The following is a 22,409-nucleotide window of genomic DNA, read 5'->3' on the forward strand; positions in this document are numbered from 1 at the left end:
ATAACTTGTCTGAGATCTCAGAACTAGAAGTCAGAGTTGTTAGGTAGTAGAATCCAATCTCTTCTATTCAAAATCCTGTCTACTTTATTGTGATCCTTAACTCAAACATGTCTTCTTTAGCAACAGTAAACATAAAAATCTATTTTTTGATACATTTTGTGTAAATGTTAAGCAAAATGCAGAAGAAACATTTTAAAGAAAATAACATGTAATATTGTATATTTGTCGATTCTGATTCTGTCATGGATTCTACAACATCAATAATTGCAGTGTTTAAATTAGAAACAGTTTTAGCTAAGACTCTTTTAAGAGCATGCTCTAGTAGAAAACATTACAAAGTAATTATTCCCAGTCCATATATGCAAAAACGGCCAAAAATAGACTAAGAAGTCTCCCCAAGGTCATACAGTGAGGTTCAGAATACCAATTAGAACCGCTGACTCATTGGTTACCACAAATAGATTGCAGCAGGCCAGGCTGACAAGAAGGCCTCCATTGAACGCAATCACATCCCATCACAGACACAGCATATTTACATGTGCATAGTTACATTTTTATCAAACAGAATAATGCCAGGATGATACTATGTGATAAAATTATAACTCCAAAGAAATGAGATAATAACTACTTATCTAACATTTGCCGTAATATTTATCTTGATTTCTTTTCTTAGAATTCATAACTGAACTCAGTGACTTGACTTGTGACACCCAGACCAGAGAAAATGTAACATCAGGCACTACAGACTCTTAATTCGATGCCCAGTGGGGGGTTGGGGTAGGAATTGGCTCCATTACTGACTCCTACATAAACTCATTACAACTGTCTGGTCTTCATTACTTCACAAGCACTTAGTGAGCACCACATGCCAGGCCTGTGCTAGGTGCTGGAGATGCAAAGACAGGGACAGGGACAGTCCATACCTTCAAGGAGCTCAGAGCCTAGAAAGAGCTTTGACTACCAGGCACTCACTATATGCGACTGTGCCCTAGAACTTTGAGAGCCAGCCTTGTTCTTTCTGGTCATCATCACCTTTTACCTTTCCTTCTGCCAGGGGTGCCCAACCCTGGCCCATAGGCTACATGCAGCCCAGGATGGCTATGGATGCGGCCCAACACAGAGTCGTAAATTTACTTGAAACCTTTTTTTGCCCATCAGTTTTTGTTCATGTTTGTGTATTTGGTGTGTGGCCCAAGACAACTCTTCTTCTTCCAGTGTGACCCAGAGATGCCAAAATGTTGGACACCCCTGAGAACCTTTAGAGTCTAAACTAAAGCAGAACGGAGTAGAGTAGCATCGAATTTTTATGAACCACTGTCCTTGCAAAGTATCAATTTTCATAAAACTTTACTGAACCACAAACACCAATGAAATTAATGAAAGCAAGAAATTAAATATTCTCATATAATTGCAAGATGAAAATGACTTTTTTCTAAATTAGTAAATATCTTACATATATGAGAATCAAATTAAATTCCATGTAATGTTAAATCAGTTAGTCATATTAAACACCTTTTTGGGTATTTAAAAGAAAGAAATAGTTTACATTTTTAAAACAAGCTTAATAACTTTAAGTCATGGGTCATTTTTTTGATCTTTGGGATTATGTTGTTTTCCTCAAGTTTTGTCTTTGGCTTTTCTGGGTGTTCTCATGATCCTACCAAGTTAATATATGCAGGATTCTTACAACAATACCTGGCATATGATAAATGCCCAATGAGTGTTAGCTATCATCATCATCATTATCATCACCATCATTATAAAAGTATTTTGGAAGCACTCAAAGAAATTCCATTGTGGTTCCATTTGTCTGGAGCTTTAAAGACTCCCCAATTTATCTTTGTGTCTTTTCCTTGAAGAGAAATGAAAATTAGTAGATGTAGAATATGTGAACTATAAAAGCAATAATTTTACAGGAATCAGAATGTTCTGATTTTAAGATCTTTCCCTTCTCAGTTGGCTTTGCATCCCTCAGCTGATTAGCCTGCAAAACACATCACATCCTGCTGTGAAGTTTATGAGGCAGACTTGAAATTAGTAGAAAGATCTTTCCTTTCTGGGTTTGAAACCCACACATCTGAAGCCGTAGGCATTTTTGATCCCTCTGGTAGATGGACCAAACAACATACCAACACCATGAGATAAATGCTTTAAACATCACCTGCTCTTTCATGTAAATTCTCTATTATTCATCATCAAAAGCCACAGTTTTCATGTAAGTATTCAGTAGTTCTGGGGTGTCAAACAACAGTGGTATAGACATGACCATAACAAACACAACATTTATAATCTAATGAGGACAACAACTAAAAGAAACAGAGATAATAGCATCTTCAGCAGAAATACCCTATACCAACCAATTAGAGGTATAGAAATGATATTAGGCAACTAGTGGCCTCTAATTTGATAGTAAATGCTCATAATAGAGCAGACATTGTTCTAGACACTGAAGATATAGCACTAAGCAAAAGACGGAAGTGCCTGCTCTTAATGGAATTTATATTCTTAAGGGTGGAGACAGACAATAAACAGATATACAATATGTCAGGGGTCATAAGTGCTATAATACATCAGGGGTGATAAGCTGTATGAAGAAGAATAAAGCAGGGCACGGGAATAGAGATCACTGGGGTGGGAGGTGTCAGAGAAGCCAAGACTTTGAGCAGAGACCTGAAGACATGGGGAAGGAAGCACGCAGAGAGCTCAGACAAGAGGGTTTCAGGCAGAGGCAAAGGTAAGTTCTAAAACCCAGGGAGGAAATGTGTTCGAAAGTGTCCAGGGAACAGGTAGAAGGCCAATATGACTAAAGCCAGTGAGCAGAAATTATCAAGAAAACTGAATGAAGATCATACTCACTGATATTAGCAGTGAGTCTTATCCTAAGTGAATAATATTCTTTGAGCTTTTTAGCAAGTGATAGTATTAAACCCATATAATTAACAAATCATGCCCCATGGTTTTCAAAATAAGCATCGGGAGTTTTAGTAATATATTTAGGTGACACTAAATTCTGTATTAAAAATAAATCTAAGTATCTTTACAATATCCTTAGCAACTTCAGCTTTACCATATCCTGTTTTAATATTTTATTTATTTATTTATTTATTTTTAGAGATAGTGGTAGGGAGGGAAAAAGAGGGAGAGAAACATCAATGTGTGGTTGCCTCTCGTGCGTTCCCCACTGGGGACCTGGCCTGCAACCCAGGCATGTGTCTTGACTAGGAATTGAGCCAGCGACCCTTTGGTTTGCAGGCCAGTACTCAATCCACTGAGCCACACCAGCCAGGGCCATATCCTTTTAAAATCTAATTTTGGCACATGTTTTGTAATTGTGTGTGAAGGGGGGGCATAGAAAGAGAGAGAGAAAATTACCATAGTTTACAAATAAAAATACACATAAAACACAAGAACGTTTAACTGAGGTCAGAAGTCACTGTAAGTATGGAAGGTATTGAGAACTCTTGCAGAAAGTGACATAAATAAACTTAAAAAAATTAAGTTGCAATTGAAGACAATAAGTACAATATTAAGTTTCAAGTGTACAACATAGTGATTAGACATTTATATAACGTACAAAATGATCATCTGGATTAGTACCCGTATCTGACACTATACATAGTTGCTGCAGTATTATTGACTGTGTTCCATTTACTGTGCTTTACCTCCCCATGACTCTTTTTATAACTGGCAATTTGTACACCTTCATCCCTTCTCCTTTTCACCCAACCCTCCAACACCCCTCCTGTCTGGCAGCCACCAAAATGTTCTCTGTATTATGAATTGGTATAAATAAAATTTTAAGATAATAATCTGGGAGTGAGGATTTAGTGAAGTTCAAGGTAAAAGGGAAGAGCAAGTATTACTGTATTTTTCAGACTCTATGACACACTGGACCATAAGATGCAAGTAGGTTTTAGAGGAGGAAAATAGGGAAAAAAATTTTTGAAGCAAAAAATGTGGTCCTGCTCCTGTCTCCTGTGATCCCTCCACCACTGATACCCACCCCCCTCCAGCAAGCCAGGTAAGCTACATTAGGACTATAAGACACACCCCCATTTCCTCCCAAATTTGGGGGGTACGTCTTATAGTCCGAAAAATACGGTAATTCTTTTTTGCTTTTTATTTTATTTTTAAATTTTTTTTATTGTTGTTCAATTATAGTTGTCCCCATTTCCCCCCATTGTTCTCTCCTGCCCTGCCCACCCCTCTTCCTCCACATTCAATTCTACCCCCTGCCCCGTTGTCCTTGTCCATGGGTCCTTTGTACATGTTCCTTAACTTGACCCTTTCCCGAGACATGGAAATAAAGAACAATCTGACAGTGGCAAGTATTAATTCTAATTTGCAACTGTGTGATGCTTGACATTTGCCAGGGATCCTCGCATGGGATCTGGTTCCATCCTCATTCAACCCTGTGAAGTCAAGTTGGGAAAGGCATTATCTCTGATTCACAAGGAGGGAACTGAGACTTGGGTTGAGATACTGCCTGGAGCTCACTTGGATAGAAAGTGACAGGGCCAGGATTCACATTAGGGCTTCTGGCTCCACAGTCAGCTAGCTCTCTGTTAAGACACTCAATAAATATATTTGATAAATTAAGTGACTACTCTTGGCTGAGCGCTGTACTAGGTGGTGTGGCAGCATCTGAAAGAGAGAGAAAGTCACCCCCTCTATTTGTATATAGCCTTCAGTCTGGGACTAAGGACACTAAACAGATGCCTGTGAAACTGTTTACTACATTTTCAAAGCAATGTACTTGTAAGAGTGAAATAATAAATTTAACTCATAAGGATTCAGGGGGCAAAAACTAAAGTTAGAGCACTAACAGAGATGAGTAGGGTTAACGGGTGAAATAGGGCTCCTTAGGTGGTAAGAGGTTGCCAGCTCAAACTAAGGTGAGTAAAGAAGGAAATTCCCTGGCTCAGAGATCTGATAACTACAAACTAGCAGGGAGCAATTGATGTCTCTAGAATCCATGCTGGATTTTCTCTGCCTAGTTTTATTCCCAGGTATTGGTAATCTGGCTAGAGCAGCTCCTGGCTAAATCCTGCAAGCTCAGCCCTCACAGTAGAGAAGAAAGCACTTCTATCCTGATGAGACCAGCAAAGTAGGGCTCACCAAGGAGTGGGTTTTGGGCCTGTCTTTGAACCAATCAGTGCGGCAAAAAAGTGCTGTGCTCTGATTGGACAGGCCTGGGTCACATGCCCAGTCCTGGGTAGGGGTGGGGTCACCCCGGGGTCACCCCATCAGAAATAGTATTGACTGAGTAGCGATTGCTTCCCCAGAGGAAAATAGAAGTTTCCCCCACCCCAGAAGGGAGAAGGGCTGCTAGGAGAGCAAAACAACAGAGGATCATTTCAATGGATAAGATTACTGCAGTAAGTAATTTGTTCCAAAATTTGAGGGGAGCATTTGAGTTTGTTTTTAATTTTACAGAACATTGATTTGAGTTTTAATTTTTCCTTTCCTTTAAGTCTTGTGGACACTATTTCTTTACACAGGGATGTCCTGAGTTGAGACTCATCATTCCCATTTTGTTCCTTTTGTATTCTCTACCCTTCTGGTCTTCGTATCTCTGGACCCCCCAAAGACAGCCTTTTAAACCCCCTGCCAGCCACTCCCTAGCCTTTTATGGGGACTGCTCCCCTTTAGGGCTGTTCTTACTGACCTAATAATAACCTGTTATTGAAGACGCAAGAGACAGTCCTCCGCCCTCCCCACTCTTACTCCTCTGGGCTCCCAAGTTTGGCCCTGTCCTTTTTGCAAATTTGCATTTTCTCCTTTCCACAGAGGTTTGCAATTCTCCCTTTAAGAAATCCCCTCCAGGCCCTGGCCGGGTAGCTCAGTTGGTAGAGCATCATCCTAATACACCAAGGTTTTAGGTTTGGTCCCTGGTCAGGGCACATACAAGAATCAACCAAGAATGCATAAATAAGTGGAACAATAAATAGATGTTTCTCTCTCTCTCCCACTCTCTCTCAAAAATATCAATAAATATTTTTGTAAAATCTCCTTCACTCTTTACTATGTTTTAACAATTTTTCATCCCATGCTCTTATCCCTGCCTTCTACCAACCCCATCCACCAGCCCCGCTGAGCTCCTGTGGGATTTCGAATTTTAGAAAATTGTCACATGTTGCAAAGTCCTGCTCCAGGAGGCAGAGCACTCCATTTCCTGCCCCCACCCACATCCCGTGGCCTTTATCTCTCCAGGCCTCCTCTCCTGTAACTCTGAAGCAGAGATGATAAGATTCCCAGAGGAAAGCATTTGCAAAGTGCTCTGAGTGCTTTGATGAAATTGATTGGGTAAATGGAAACATATTTTTTTGCAACTGCTCTAACCTATTAAAAAAAATAAGGTATGCAAATGCAATGACTCACCATTTAACAAATAATGGAGCCCTTTGTAATTTTAAATATTATTTCACAAGAGATTTTCCAGCAATGAAAAACCATAATGCTTTATTTGAAATGTTTAAAAAGTAAATACTGCTTGATATCTTTAAAGCAGTGCTTTCATTATCAATGACTAAATTAACATTTTGTTTCATTTGTCTAGCCTCTCTTTTGAAGGGTTTGAAACATGCCAATATTGTGCTCCTGCATGACATAATCCACACCAAAGAGACACTGACATTCGTTTTTGAATACATGGTGAGTTGCCCCAGCATTTTACAAAGCATGAGGGAAAAGCCTGGTGCTTGTATAATGAATCTGTTAATATTTTATGGCATGATAAAATTTTCATTACAACGTGGAACGTGTCATGGAAATTTTCATTATTATGATTAACAGAGCCTATTGTTCTTACTCTCGTTCTTTAATCTTGCTTCTTTTCCCACTATATTTGCTCTTTTGCCCCTCACCAGTAATAATAAATAATAATTTTGAGCTTGCCTCCTAAATAAAACTTTTACACCTTTTTAAAGTCTATTTTAATCACTATCTGAGCAGAACTCTATTTTTTCATTGACATAAATCACAAAGTTTCTAAAAATTGTATACAAGTTTACTAAAGAATAACTCATTTTTGTACTTTTGAGAGGAAAATCTATTCAAATATTAGCAGAAAGAAATCATAAGGTATGCGTACTTGACTTGCCTCCAAGAAGAGTGAAAAATCCCTCTGTCATTGTGTTTGCTGACAATCAGTTAAGATGAGCATCTCTTTGTGCTGAGAAACAAGCGTGCTTCTAAGAGCAACCAGTTAGAAAGACACAATGTTTGACCTTAACAGCAGGGTCTCGGAAAACCAGATTATGTAGCTTTTGCACCTTATTCTAAAAAATTCTCAACTGTGTAATGCCTCTGACAGTCAAATCTATGCTCTGCTTTGGGTGCTGTCCAAGCACCGGTAACACCAGTCTCTCCGCTGTTCCATCCAGCACACAGACCTGGCCCAGTACATGTCCCAGCACCCAGGAGGGCTTCATCCTCACAATGTCCGGGTGAGTACTTTGAGGGGCAGGATGTCTGGCTTGCCCGCAACAGGAGAATTTTGAAACAGACAGCCAGTGCAAAGCAAAGTCCCAAGATACTAAGTACGATGGCCATCGTTGATATTCTAGAGAAAAGTTAAAAACAAAAAGTTGCTCCTCAAGAAATGGAGCAATGTTTAGCTGTTTTCTGGGCAGCCCAACCTTGTCAGTCATTGCCACCATGCAGGTGTGTCTCCAGAAGCACAAGCCAATTGAAAAGGAAGCAGTGAAGGTAGGCCATCATAAAAGAAATACCTTTTCCAGGGCAAACTGCTGTGTTCTCTGATAAAGTTTGCATTGTATTTATAGTTCTCCACTAGAATTAGCAAACAAACTACTTTTGTTAGATTGTAATCAGTTACCCTTTTGCCTGTTCCATCAGATACTATTGCCTATGAGACTAGCTTCCATTTTTCCAGTCATTAGAATAGAAGAAATAATAAACTCTTACCTAGCTGTAATTCTACATGTTATAAATTTTAGAAACCATTTGTATTTTATACTTTTCATTCCCTAAGGTTTTATTGGCACTAATTAATTGATTGGCACTTAACCTAACCACATGAGATTTGTATACTATGTACTCATTCATTTAACTAATAATTTATGTATTCATTTATTCATTCATTAAAGGAATATTTACTGAGTACTTAGTAAGTCCTTAGATTTTACTAATGAATAAGTTGTGTTTCTTATTTTAAGTGTACTTAAAGTCCCATAAGATACATGGACTTAAATAGACAGTGAGAAGCAAAGTGATAAGGCTATAGCCATGTTAATAGGAATATTATGAGAACTCTTAATAAGGAACTCAATCTACCCTTGAAGACAAAGGGGAAAAGGCTTGAGGACAGATGAGGTTGAGGAGAGCGAATACATTTTAATAGCTATTGGAGAATGGGATAGGAAACTAACTAGGGAAACCAAGAAAGTCTAGTAGTGTGTAAAGATTCTAATGAGAATTAAAGTCATTAAATTATCTGCATGATCATGGGACTTTTTTTAATGGCAGTGCTTAGCAATTCAAACAGAGGAGCAGAGAAAGTAGACAGTTTGATTGATTCAAAGATGGGGTTTTGCCAGATAAGTGGGAGGAAAAGACTGTTTGGCAAGAGAATTGAAGAGAATGTCGAGTGGTTAGAATGATGGTTAGTGGCTTCTAAACTGAGGGAAGGAAGTGAAGATAGGTAGATGCCTGATAGTCAGGTAGAAAGCAGAAGAGGCAAAAAAGTAAACTAGAGGTGTTGATTAAATAGAAGAATGGTTGGAGAAAAAAAATTACCGTGAGAAGGATTTTCAGGCTTATGTAATTGACATACCAGACACTGCGCTCAATGCCGAGGAGGGAAAAAAGAGAAGACAGAGTCCTGCTCTCAAGGCACTTACATCCGAAAGCAAGATAAAGGAAATACATGCCAGTACTTGGTGAATAATGCCAAGTAAGAAATAAGACCTGGTAGTGTAGGTGTATAAAGAAGTAAAATATATTTTCTCATTTTAAGTGGTTTCATTAAGCCAGAACTTAAAAAATGGATGGCATTTTAAGAAGCTGAAATAGGCCCTGGCTGGTGCAACTCAGTGGACTAAGTGCCTGCCTGTGAACCAAAGGGTCGCTGGTTCAATTCCCAGTCAGGGCACATGGCTGGGTTGCAGGCCAGGTCCTCAGTATGGGACACTTGAGAGGTAACCCACACTGATGTTTCTCCTCTCTTCCCCTCTCTCTAAAACTAAATAAATAAAATCTTTAAAAACAAAAAAAGAAGTTGAAATAGGGGAAGATGTTAGAGGGAGAAGAACTGTTTCCACCAAAGGTACAGAGCAGGGATATAGAGGTCAAGTTCAAGGAAGAGGATCCCAGAGTTATGAATTGTTAGGGTTAGGGGGCCAACAGTGGTTTTAGTCTTCAGATTCTGACCCATTCGTGGGTTATGAAATCAATTTGGTAACTAGCCCCCAACATTTTAAAAAATGAAATGGAATGGGTGAGAAGAGAATAGAAAATATTTTTGCAACTTTTGTTCCAGTTGAAACTGTACTCATGTGTATGGATGTGAATACTGGGTGCATATGTATTTCTTACTGTGGCTATGGGGGGGGGAAGTTTTAAAAAACAATGGGTTGATGTAACTTTCTTGTTTTGCAGAGTTGCAATCTAAGGTTTGAGAGGACAAACATTTTGCCTGAGGTTATAGAACCAGCTTTTGCTAAATCTGATTCTTGGTTAGGATGCTTTTCCACTCCTACCACATTGCATCTCTGGTCCTGTTGGCCTGACATATATTAATAGACTATATTAGTGAAATGGGGTACATGAGTCTGGGGAAACAGATTGGGTAGGTGGCTGAGAGCCTTACTTTCTAAGATGTGGACTTTATTCCTTAGACATAGACTCATTAAAGGGGTTTGAATTGAGAGAGAATGACGTGACCCAAAGCAAACTCATGTAATTGTGGCCTGTGGATTAAAGAGGGGGAACTGGAGCCAGGGATCCCAGCTGGGAGTTCACTAACGTGGTCTGGCCCAGTACTGCTTCTGAAACTTCACTGAGCGGATGAATGACCTGGGGATTTGACTCAATAAGTCTAGGGTGAAGCCTGAGCTTCTGCTTCTAACATGATCCCAGATGCTATAGATGCTGCTAGTAGAGGACCAAACTTTGAGTATCAGGGATCTAGGTAAGAAGTAATAAAGGTCTAAATTATGGTAGCGAAGGTAAGAATGGAAAGGAATGTGAAAAATGGTAACAGTGAAGAGTTCATCAAGGACATGGTGACTAACTGGACATGAGGGAGGAAAGGGTGAGGCCAAACAGGACTGATTTGGGGTTTGATTGACCAGGAGAATTATAGCTTTATTAATAGAAATAGAAGAAGCTAGTTAGGAGAAGAGGAGTCCTGTTTTAGACAGAATGAGCTCCTAGGGAAATGAGCAGCCGAGAAGAAGAGAGCTGAAGAAGAGATTGGTGGAGGGACATATGAGTTGGAGATGTAGATTTTAGGGTAATTGGATCAAGGAGTTTGTGGGTAAAGACAAGAGAGTGGATAACCAAAAGGGCAAATCCACAAAAGGAAATGGACTGATGATAGAACTTTGGCCTTTAGGGGCTGAGAAGAGGAACAGGACAGCAAGGGACCAAGGGAAGCAGCTTTTAAGAACAGAGGATCCAGAAAAATACATTTTCATGGAAGTCAAGGGAAGAGACAATTCCAAGGAGAGTATGGCTGAGGGTGTCACAAACACCAAGAGTACAGTTGAAAATTATACTTGACTGCAAGGACTATGTAGATGTATGAGAGACACACTGATAAACAGAGGAATGTGTTATGGGTATAGTGAGACAGAAAGGAAGAAGTTATCCAATCAAAGCAGATGCGAGTAGGGATGAGTTCCCCATAGTAGAGGCAGCAGTGAAAAAGCTGGGATGACAGAGAAGGCATGGTCTATTCCAAGAACTGATGATAATTCAGTAAAGCTGGAAGTTTGGAATTAGCAGAGTTTGGGATGATTAGAGTTGAGATTTGAGAAGGAAGTAGGAGCCAGCACATGAAGGGCTCAGCTATATCATGTTATTTGATTTGAGGGGCCATTAACTGATTTTAAACAGGGAAGTGATAACTTCGGATTTTCTTTTTGTAAAGCTTACTCTGATGACTCTGTAGCGAATAGTTTGGGAAAGGGCAACATGTTTTTGGGAAATGTTATAGTCCCCTAACCTCATTCTCTCCTTGGTTTTATTCTACTTCCACCCCATCCTCCCATTTCCTCTAGTCATTCCCTAAATGCTGGTGTCTGTTAGGGTTCCCACCTTGGCACTGAGGCTAATCAGGACAACAGTAGTGCAGATGTGAGGTGCTGGTGGAGGAAAGTGGACATATATGCAATCAGTTACTTAGCTAGAATTCACAACAGACAAAAGAGTCAGCAATAATTTTTCCAGCTTTACATGTTTAGATGAATAATGGCATCGAGAGAGAGAAAGAGAGGAGAAAGTAGATTTCAGAGGGAAATAGTGAGGTAAGTTTTAGACATTCTGAGTTTGCGGTGATTATGGAATGTTCAGACCACATGGGTCTAGAGTTCAAGAAAAGAGTCTGAGTTGGAGATAAAGATTTTGAAATCTTCAGAATACAGTTGTTAATTGAGTGAATAAATGGCTAAGAGAGAGTATGTGGAGTGATAAGAGAAGGTCAAGGATGGCACCCTAAGGAATTTCAATATACTAGAGATCAGTAGAGGAAGTGGATGGAACCTATAAAAAGAGCTGTCAGAGAAGTAGGAGAAAAATTAAAAGATTGTAGTACCAAGGGGAGAGAGCTTCAGGAAAGAAGGTATAGTCAACAATGCCAAATGCTGGGGACTAGGGAGCTGCTGGGAGGCCAAGTGCCTTTACTTTGGTGGAAAAAGGTAGGATATCAGTGACTAAAGCCCTGAAATGGAAGACCAGGTGTGTGCCCACATTCAACAAATCCAGCAGGTAAGGATTTAAAACAAAAGAATCAGAAAGATTTGGGAGTTCCAGCCAAGATGGAGGTGTAGGTAGAAATCCTTCGCTTCTTCGCACAACCAAAAGGAGGATAACCAATCTAAAATCAATAAACAACCAGGAACGCAAGAAAATCAAACTGCATTGAACTCTGACAACCAAGGAATTAAAGAAAAAATCAACCAGAACAACCAGACCGGCAGCACCGCAGCACAGCAAGGAGGGTTGCCCTGCCCAGGTTAATACCTAAGGCCCCGCCCCCTTACAACTTAACAGGTGCGCTGAGACAAAGAAGTAGGGCCCAAATGAAAGAACAGAGCAAAACTCAGAAAGAGAGCTAAGTGATGAGGAGATAGCCAACCTATCTGATGGAGAATTTAAAACCCTGGTAATCAAAATGCTCAAAGAACTTATTGAGTTTGGTTGAAAAATGAAAAAACAAATGAAAGATACCTAAAATGAAATAAAGCAAAATGTTCAGGGAACCAACAGTGACAGGAAGGAAACCAGGACTCAAAGCAATGATTTGGAGCAAAAGGGAAAAATAAGCATCCAACCAGAACAGAATGAAGAAACAAGAATTCAAAAAAGTGAAGAGAAACTTACAAACCTCTGGGACAACCTGAAACATTCCAATATCTGAATTATAGGAGTGCTAGAAGGAGAAAAACAGCAAGAAATTGAAAACTTATTTGAACAAATAATGAAGGAAAACTTCCCCTATCCATCAAAGGAAATAGACTTCCAGGAAGTCCAAGAAGCCCAGAGAGTCCCAAAGAAGTTGTACCAAAGGAGGAACACACCAAGGCACATCATCATTAAGTTACCCAAGATTAAAGGTAAGGAGAGAATCTTAAGAGCAGCAAAAGAAAAGGAGACAGTTAACTACAAAGGAGTTCTCAGAAGGCTATCAGCTGATTTCTCAAAAGAAACCTTGCAGGCAAGAAGGGACTGGAAAGAACTATTCAAAGTGATGAAAAGCAAGGACCTACATTCAAGATTACTCTATCCAGCAAACTATCATGTAGAATAGAAGGGCAGCTAAAGTACTTCCCATATAAGGTCAAGTTAAAGGTCATCATTACCAAGCCCTTATTGTGTGAAGTGTTAAAGGGACTTATCTAAGAAAAAGAAGATCAAAAATATGAACAATAAAATGACAACAAACTCACAAGTATTGATAAATGAACCTAAAAGAAAAGAAAAACAGCAAAAACCAAGCAAACAACAAGAACAGGAACAGAATCATAGAAATGGAGGGATTTCATTGGGGAGGGGGAAGGGAAGAATAGGGAGGAAAGGTACAGGGAAGAGGAAGCATAATTAGTAGGCATAAAATAGATGGGGAGAGATCAAAAATGGTATAGGAAACAGAGGACTCAAAAAACTTATATGTACAACCCATGGACATGAACTGGGGGTGGGGGAATGCTGGAGGATTGCGGGGGCAGGGCAGAGGGAGGATAAAGAGGAAAAAATTGGGAAAACTGTAATAACATAATCAATAAAAAATACTTAAAAAAAAAACCAATGCCAAATGCTGCAAAGAGAAGGCATTAGAGGTATCCATTAGATTTCCATAGCAAAAGGCATTGGTGGCCATGGTAAAAACAAAACAAAACAAACAAGAAAACTATATATATATATATATATATATATATATATATATATAAATGATGTGATCAAAACAGTTGCATATGATGGCAAGACCCACTGTGTTATCATGGAGTGAGGGGATTGGAGAAGCAGATCACTGGAACTGAGGAAGTCAGCTTAACTTATGTGGCCGCTGATGTCAAGGAAGCAACAGCTGTGATCCGGGAGCCCAAGTCTTCAGTGAATGATGGAGAGTGGTGGGGCCTTGTGTGAAAAGAGGAGAGTGAAAAGAGGAATAGAGGAATATGTAGCTGGGTGGCAAGAAACAGGGGTATTTACTTAAGGGTGGAGAAGTAATGGTTTTGAAGTGGTATTGAGGAATCGGGAGACAGCTGATCCCTCCTCGCCATAATCAAATGTATGAGTAAGCTGTAGAGAAACTAACAGCCACTTGAGGATGCTATAGGGAAGCAGTGAAATCAAGGTCCCATTTTAAGGAAAGGAGCCAGAGGTTGAGTTGTAGAGAGTTTTAAAACCAGGATTGAGGAGTGAAGAGAGCAGTGAAAAAGTTTGGATGAGGAAGGAACCATGGATACTGGATTAAAGAGGAAGCACAGAGCAATATAGACATGAGCTTGTTGGGAGGAAGAAGAACAGTTAGAGAGGCCTATTTTTTGAGTAGTGACCGCAGAAGACATAGTGAGACATGGGAATCATAGTGAGGTTCGCCAGTGTTGGATTTAACAAGCCCCAGGGATCCCTGGTGAGTGGAAGGACTCAAGCTTCCCTGCAGGAGCTGGCTGACTGTTCTGATTGTGTTTTGAGGGATTCCAGCCCAGATGGCAGTAGCCCAAAGGAATTACATCTTGTTCCCAAGAGTCTCATTGTGCTGGAAAGAGAACTAACCCCTGGGGTATGGGATGCCTCTCTGGAAAGAGTCACCCACAGATGTAGCTTGATGTGGACTGAAAAAAAACACCATCAAATTGGGTCATATTATTGGTGAAGCTTTGGCAGTGCTGAAGGAAGAATCCAGGTCGTAAAGGATTAAAGAGTGAGTGGGTGGTGAGTTTAGTCAGCACACACTGCAGTTTTGAGAAGTGTGGCTGTGAAATACCATACCTTAACACCACAGTGCTTTACCACTTACAAACAGACATATGCTTGCAGACAGACATATGTGGAGCCAAGGAGGAAAGAGACTGAGAGCAAGAAGGTGGGAGGCGGGCGTGACTAATTAGTGAGAACAGGCCATCCTTGGGACATGAAAGGCATTTCAGCCTGGCCCACTGAGCTCAGTTTCTGACTCAGCCAGCCAACTCCCTCTCTGCCTGTCATGTTTTCATTTTCTGTCTTTTCTCCGACTTCTCAGGATGGTGTAGTGGAGTCCAGCGGGCCTGAATTTGACACCTGGCCCTGCCTTTTTCTAGACATATTTTTAAAGTTTCCTTTTTTTTTTTAATCTGTAAATTGAGGACAAGCCTATCTTCCTCACAGGGTTGTTTTGAGAATTATAAAAAGTGACAGGAATTCAGTAAATACTATTTTCCCTTCCTTTTTCTCTATTCCTCGCTGATCACCATCTTTCTGTCTCCTGTCCCTCACTTGCCTCCATCTCACTCTGTCCTGAGTGCTTTCCCACTGAGCAGCACATACTATGGCATCTTATCTTTCACCCAGAATTTCAGTCGGTTTTTTATATTGTCTTTTCCACGAACATTAGAACCAATTGGAAGGTTTAAATGATGACACAAGAATTTTGTACTTTGGTAACTTAGTGGTTTGACGAATGGAAAAGTAAACAGTGTATGTGTTTGAAGCACCAAGAAGATAAAGCTTTGGGATGATTCATAGAACCAGGGAACATCTGAAGTAGAAGCCTCAAGAAATGTTCAGCATTCTTAAATGGCATGTGCAACTGATGTGGGGCCTGCATCAAACCTACACGGCCACAGCTATGCTATGGTAGGTGAACTCCCCAGGCTCCTGCTTCGGTCAGACCGTGCTGCGCATTACCTTGGCTACGATGTCTCCGAATCGTTGGTAGATCAGTACAGGTCCTAGCATCTCTGAAGTTCCTGGTTTCCAAGACGTGATGGAAAAATTGGATTTATCCGCATAGCTCTGTATCTGTTACTTTGCCTGTGTCCCCAGGAATGCTGGGGCTGGTCCTTTCTTTTCTAAACTGTTAGAACATGTTCTCAGTTGGCATAGGTTTTTGTAAACACTAATGTTGGTGTTTAAATTCTCAATTGCCAGTGGCACTGGAAAATAGCAAAAGACACTTGGAAAACTAAGCATTCTTTTTTTTTTCTTACCTTAAACTTCTATAATGATGGAAACCTAAAAATGTCTGGTTTCTGTGCCTTATTATAAGGTGCAACATTTTAAAATTTGGGTCCAGAATGTATTTTGCCTGCTGTCTGCCACCTTCTTTCTTCTCTCTTCTATTTACTCCTTGTTCTCTTTTGATTCTCTTTAAAATCTAATTTCTTTTGGTCTCTCTTCCCTCTTAATTTATATTTATTTCCCTTGTTTTCAACTTTGAACCTAAGACTTTAAAAATAAGTTTAAAAAGATAATGGTTCCTTTATTTCCTTTTATCATTTAAGGGTATATTTTCCACTTCGGTCTCCTTGTGTTGTGTTTTTAAAAGGGTTTCATATCAGAGAGCCTGGAAAACTTAAGCAGTTGTAAACCTTCATATATCATTTCCAGGTCAACTTTGATCTCATGTGCCAAGTTCATCAGTGGGGGAAAAAAATTAAATCTCTTACATCTAAATCAATAACTAGTGTTCCAAAGGAAACTTGCTTTAGATTTTTAAGGAAGGATAATTCCTTCAATATCAAAGAAATGAGATGTCAGGGAAAGCCAGAATCTCTTTGTTTAGGACATGAGCTACTTGCCTACTTTCCTTGTCCTTTTTCCGCCCTCTAAATTAAAATTTTCTCTTTCTCTCTCCACCCCCCCCTCTGTCTCTCAAGAGACACTTTTACAATATTCTTACAGATGAGTGTTTTTGATTTAGCAGAGAAATCCACATAGTGGCTCAAATCTGTTTAGATAAGGTGTTCATTCCTTCCAGCTTTTCATGTTTCAACTTTTGCGGGGCCTGGCGTACATCCACCACCAACACGTTCTTCACAGGGACCTGAAACCTCAGAACTTACTCATCAGTCACCTGGGAGAGCTCAAACTGGCTGATTTTGGTAAGCTGCCCCACGAGTCTTTTTCTGGGCTGTGAACAATGCTGCTTTTGTATACGTATGTTTAAAGCATTGACGAGGTCTGGCCTTTGAAAAGTTGAGGCACCCAGAGCGTGATGCTTTGTAATGATATTAAACTACCACAGAGGAAGTGTGAAGCAAGAAACAGGGAGAAAATGGTAGCTTTAGGATTCTATCAAACTCCAGTCTTATCAGACCCTAAAATTTTTGCACCCCTATTAGCCACTGCCATTTTTTACATAGAGACATCTGTAAGATGGAACTGCACTCGGTAGGTTTCTGTAAATCTCGGTGGATATGCAAATTCCATCAGAGTAGACTGAGGATATCGCAGGATGGCAGGATAAAGCTCCAGATCGTCACGTCAGACAGTCTCCTCCTGCAATGAAGGCCACGGGAGGCTTGTTCCTGCCCAACTGTGTATCTAGATAGGTGTGACTGTGAGGTTTTTACTTCCACTGAAGTGATGCAGATTTCTCCTGAGTGTTACTCTAGCTTTCCATTTTAGCATTTACCACAGTTAATGATCTCACACACACACACACACACACAACACACACCTGTGTGACAATTTTGACTCCTCCACTAGACTATAGGCGTTATGATGGCTACTTGGGTTCATTTTTGCTTATTGTTGTATCCCTAGTGCCTGGCACCATAGCAAGTACTCAATAAATATTTGTTGAAAAGCTGGTTCTGTGTGACCTGAGGAACCATTTCTCTCTGTTTGGCAGATGTCAAATAGTTGTACTCTAGCTGCAGTACTTTTTTCTGAGATAGTAGCTTTCGTCTGGGTAGGTAAGCATTTAACAGACTTTAATTTATCAACTCCCCACAACAGTGACTCATCTATTGAATATTTTCCAGCTATAGATCATGTGATTCTGTGAGATCAGTAGCGACTGAGGAAGTACTCTCATTGCGCAGAGGAGCACTTTGAAATGGACTCGTCTGAAGTCCTACCAAACTAATTTGGATTAGCAATCCCCGCCCTTTCTCTAACTGGGGATTCTGCCCTGAGAAAGGGGAGGGTGGCCATAGTAACTGAGTTCTGTTGTTGTTACAGAGACACGAAATCACAGAGGTGTAAAGATGCTAGAAGCTGAACTTACTCTCACATACCATCTGACCTAAGCAGTCAGAACTTGTAAGGAGGCCCCGCCATCCCTAGGATGTCGCCCCAACTGCATATTTCAAGATGACTGCCACCTCCTTCTCTTGACAGCCTGGTGGAGGGAGAAAAGGAAGGAATGCTTATCCCGTCCATTAAGTGCATGATCTGGAAGTTCACACATCACTTCAGTTCATATCACAGGCAAGAATTTAGCCAGGAAGGCCACATCTAGATGCAAAATAGGCCAAAATTTAGAAATTCACTTGATAAAGAAGTACACAGGATCAAGATAGCTGAGTAGCTTTATTAAAAGCACCCAGAGTTTGTGTATTAGTGTTATACCCTCCTTAGTAGAATGTGTCACTGGGTTCTCCAGGAAATCCCAGGACAATGAGTTCTGTGCTTCTCCCCTTTGGTCAGGTCTTGCTCGGGCCAAGTCCATTCCCAGTCAGACTTACTCTTCAGAAGTTGTGACCCTCTGGTACCGCCCTCCTGATGCCTTGCTGGGAGCCACTGAATACTCCTCTGAACTGGACATATGGTAAGAGCTAGTGCCAAAAAAATGAAGAAAATGTGAGTCATCCCACCCTTGAGGGTTACTTTATCATCTGTATTACATTTTTAATAATAATTCTAATGACAATCACATTTGTCTACAGAAACATAAAGTGCTTTCAAATACATAGCTCATGTGATTTTTTTCAAATCATTCTACAAGTTTTTACAGTTGAAGAAACTGAGACTCAGAAAGGTCTTGCCCAAGGCGTCTTCTGAATCCTGTACTCTTTCTACCATGCCTCACCTCCTAGTTTTTTTCTTCAGTCTTTTGTCTTTTCTCCTGGTCCTTAGAGAAACACACATACACTCCCAAACCACAGATATGCACACACACACTCACTCGTCTGTGCATGCATGATCACACATGCCCAAATACAGTTCCGAACCTGGTTAAAAAGCATAAAGCCCAAGAATCAGGAGACCTGATTTTTATGCCAATTCTACTAATTAATTTCTCTGGATTATGTTATCTCGAAAAAGTCAGGTATGCTCTTTGTGTCTATGCTTCTCCATTTTGAAAGATTTTATTTATTTACTTTTTTTTTTTTCAAGAGAGGGGAACAGAAGGAGGAAGAGAGGGAGAGAAACAGCAATGTGCGAGAGATACATGGATCAGTTGCCTCTTGCACACCCCCACAACTGGAGACCTGGCCTGCAACCCAGGCATATGCCCTGACTGGGAATCAAACTGGCAACCTTTCAGTTTGCAGGCTGATGCTCAATCCACTGAGCCACACCAGCCAGGGCTGTTTCTCCACTTTTTAAAATGAGGGTAACAAACTTTCCCACGAGGGGTTAGTGGGACTGCAGCACAAGTATAAGAACCAGGTAGATGCTGTCGAGTAAAACCCACATTGTCGGGGAGGCTCTTGGATTAATGGGAAACAGTGATAGGGTGGGACCTCAGGCAGTCCGCATTCCCAGAGCAGCAGTGTTGTGTTATCTAGACTCTAGTTTTGAAATATCCCAGTCATCTGGGGGCCACAGTTAGATGTGTGGTGACTGCAGTCACAGCCACCCCCTCAAAGGTAACAAAATTCATGGACTTCTTTCAAGATCTTAAAAGGTTATATATAAACAGAGGGCCCTGTTTTGTTTTGTTTTTAACCAATAATGGATTAAAGAAATTAAACAATATCTTAAAAGGCTAAACTGAGCTTTGGATTTCTTAAAGAATTGAGAAAGATTGCAGAATTTGTCCCCCAGTGTATCTGGAGCCATTGATTTTCTAATACCTGGTGCCATTCTGCAAGTATCATCTGCTAGTCAAAACCCTCCCGGCACCGTCAGCCCTCATTGTCACTTCAAAGGCCTTTGAGGGGCTCTGCTTTCTCAGCTCTTAATGATCGCTTTCTAGTTGTGCTTCACAGACAGAGTGAAACTTCTACTCATCACTTTTAAACTTTGTTTTATTATGGAACATTATTTAAAACATTCAAAAATATATATAACATATATTTACATAAGTGTTTCTCAACAGGGTCAATTTTGCTTCTCAGGAATGTTTGGCAATCTCTGGAGACATTTTTTACTGCCACAGCTGGGGGAGTGGTACTACTGGTACCTAGTGCACAGAGGTCAGAGATGCTGCTAAACATCCTACGATACACGGTGTAGTCCCCCCAGCATAGGTCTATGCAGTCCAAAATGTCAACAGTGTGAAGACTGAGAAACTGAAGTAGACTGGGAAGCATAATGAAGTGAGGTCCGTAAACCCTCTCTCCAATGGAACAACTAGAACATAACACTGTCACACCTACTTGGGTCCCTTTCCCATCAACCTGCCACAAGAGGGGCCTCTACTCTGAATTTTTTCTCTTGCATCATTCCCCATCCCCTTTTAAAAATAATATTTTTACATTTTAAATGGGTTCTAAAAGAAGATTATTTTGTTTCACCTGCTTTTGAGTTTTTATAAAAATGGTGTTATACTGGTTTTAGTTTTCTGTGACTTTTTTTTTACTCGGTATATTTCTAAGGTTCACTCATGTTGATCTGTGTAGTTACACTTTATTTCCTGTTGATGAATGTTTCATTTAGTTTGTTCATTGCCTTGCTTGTTTTTGCTATTATGAATATACTTGGTATTTACATTGAGGGATTTCTCAAGGGTACTTACTTAGGAATAGATTTGCTGTGTCAGTATGTGAACGTTTACCTTCACAAAGTAGTGCCAAGTTGTTTTCCAAAAGTGGTTGTAATAATTTATACACCAACAGTGTATTGTGTTATAGTTCCTTATCCACATCTGCACTAACTTTATAATAACAGATTTCTTAATTTTTGCTAATGAAGTAGGTAGAATAGTACGATGTTATGATCTAAATTTTCTAATTACTAATGAGATTGGACATAATCTGGGGATTATTTGCCATTTGTGTTTTCTCTTCTATGAAATTCCTGTTTGTCTCTATTTTCTTTTGGTCTCTCTGTCTGTCTCTGACTGTCCATCTCTCCCTTTCTCTCTTCCTTTCCTTCCCTTTCTTTCTTTATTGATTTATAGGAGTTCTTATATTCTGGATACGAATCTTTTATCAGTTGTGTGTGTTGTGAGTAAGCCTCCCCCAATTCATGGCTTATGTTTTCACATCTTTACACTTTATTAACATAAGTTCTTAATTTTAATATTGCTGACCATATCAATCTTTTCTTTCATGGTGAGCCCTTTTGCTTTTTGTTTATAAAATGCTTCCCTTCCTGAGGTCAGAATGATACTGTCCCGTGCATTCTTTTAATAGTTGTAATGATTTTTTCTTTTGCTTTAACTCTTTAGTACATTGGGAATTGACTTTTGTATATGCTAACAAACTGTCTGATCCCAGTTTCTTCAGCTACCTCCTAGGCCAAATCTCTCGCACATCAAGTTTCCATAAATGCACTGGTCTGTTTCTGTGCTCTCTATTCTTTCCCACTGGCGTCAATTTATCTGTTCCTGTACCAATGTCCTGCCATATTAATTCCTATACCTTTATAATAACACTTTAGATTTGGTAAGACAAGTTTCCCCACTTATTCTTCTTCCAGAGTGTCTTGGCTATTTTTCCCCTCTGATTTTTCATATAAATTTTAAATTCAGTGTTTCAAGTTTCATGAAAAATGAGATTTTCACTGGAATTTCATTCTAATCTTAGAATACTATGAAAATAACTAACATCTTTGTAATATTGTCTTCCAATTTTTAAACATGGTATATCTCTTGCCCTGACTGATGTGGCTTAGTTGGTTGGGCATCATCCCACAAAGTGAAAGGTTGATGGTGAGATTTGTGGGTTGCAGGTTCGGTCCCTGGTCAGGGTGTGAATGGGAGGCAGAAGCAACCAACAGATGGTCCTCTCCCTCTCTTTCTCCCTCCCTCTAAAAATAAATAAATAAAATATTTTTTACAAAAACATGGTATAGCTCTTCATCTGTTTAGGTATTTAATGTCTTTTAGTAAAGTTTTATAATTTTCTAAGATCTTACATTACTGGAGCAAAGATTGTTGTTGTAAATCTATTTCTGTTGTTTATTGTTTCTTTTAGTTCTTACATATGATATCTTTTCTCCATGCATGTTTAGTTGTTTTTGTGAGTGATATGCTAGTTTTCCTTAAAATGTCATCTGTGGGATTTTTTTAGACCTTGAATGATGTGGCTTCTCTCAGGGAGATTTCCATTTGATTCTGCTAGGTGCATTTTTTAATAAAGAACTTTATTATTGTGTGTTACATACATGTTGGTCTGCCACCCAGATCTTAATTTCTTAATATCATTCCCTACTAAAAAGAACTAGAACTTTTTGAAGAAATGGTCAATTCTAAGGCTAGGGCAGAAGGAAGTACAAGATAGGTCAAGGACATCTTATTGGGTGGGAACATTTTTTTACAAAGTGATCAAAAAATGATGGAAATATGTCAAAAGGACACATCAAGCAGCTTGAAGAGACTCCCAGTAGCTGGAGCTTGTACAATT

General features: G+C 39.8%; 1 protein-coding gene across 2 annotated transcripts in view; it reads left to right on the forward strand.

Moving 5' to 3' along the window:
• Window positions 1-22,409, forward strand: part of CDK15 (cyclin dependent kinase 15) — an 83,342-nt gene that overhangs the window by 13,409 nt on the left and 47,524 nt on the right. For both annotated transcript variants that reach the window (XM_024564207.2, XM_024564205.4), the window contains exons 5-8: window positions 6,560-6,654; window positions 7,386-7,448; window positions 16,646-16,769; window positions 18,322-18,442. In XM_024564207.2, the coding sequence (XP_024419975.2) occupies window positions 6,560-6,654; window positions 7,386-7,448; window positions 16,646-16,769; window positions 18,322-18,442 (403 nt within the window). The remainder of the gene's footprint in view (window positions 1-6,559; window positions 6,655-7,385; window positions 7,449-16,645; window positions 16,770-18,321; window positions 18,443-22,409) is intronic.

This window comes from Desmodus rotundus, chromosome 2 (assembly GCF_022682495.2).
Source record: "Desmodus rotundus isolate HL8 chromosome 2, HLdesRot8A.1, whole genome shotgun sequence".
NCBI classification, from domain to species: domain Eukaryota; kingdom Metazoa; phylum Chordata; class Mammalia; order Chiroptera; family Phyllostomidae; genus Desmodus; species Desmodus rotundus.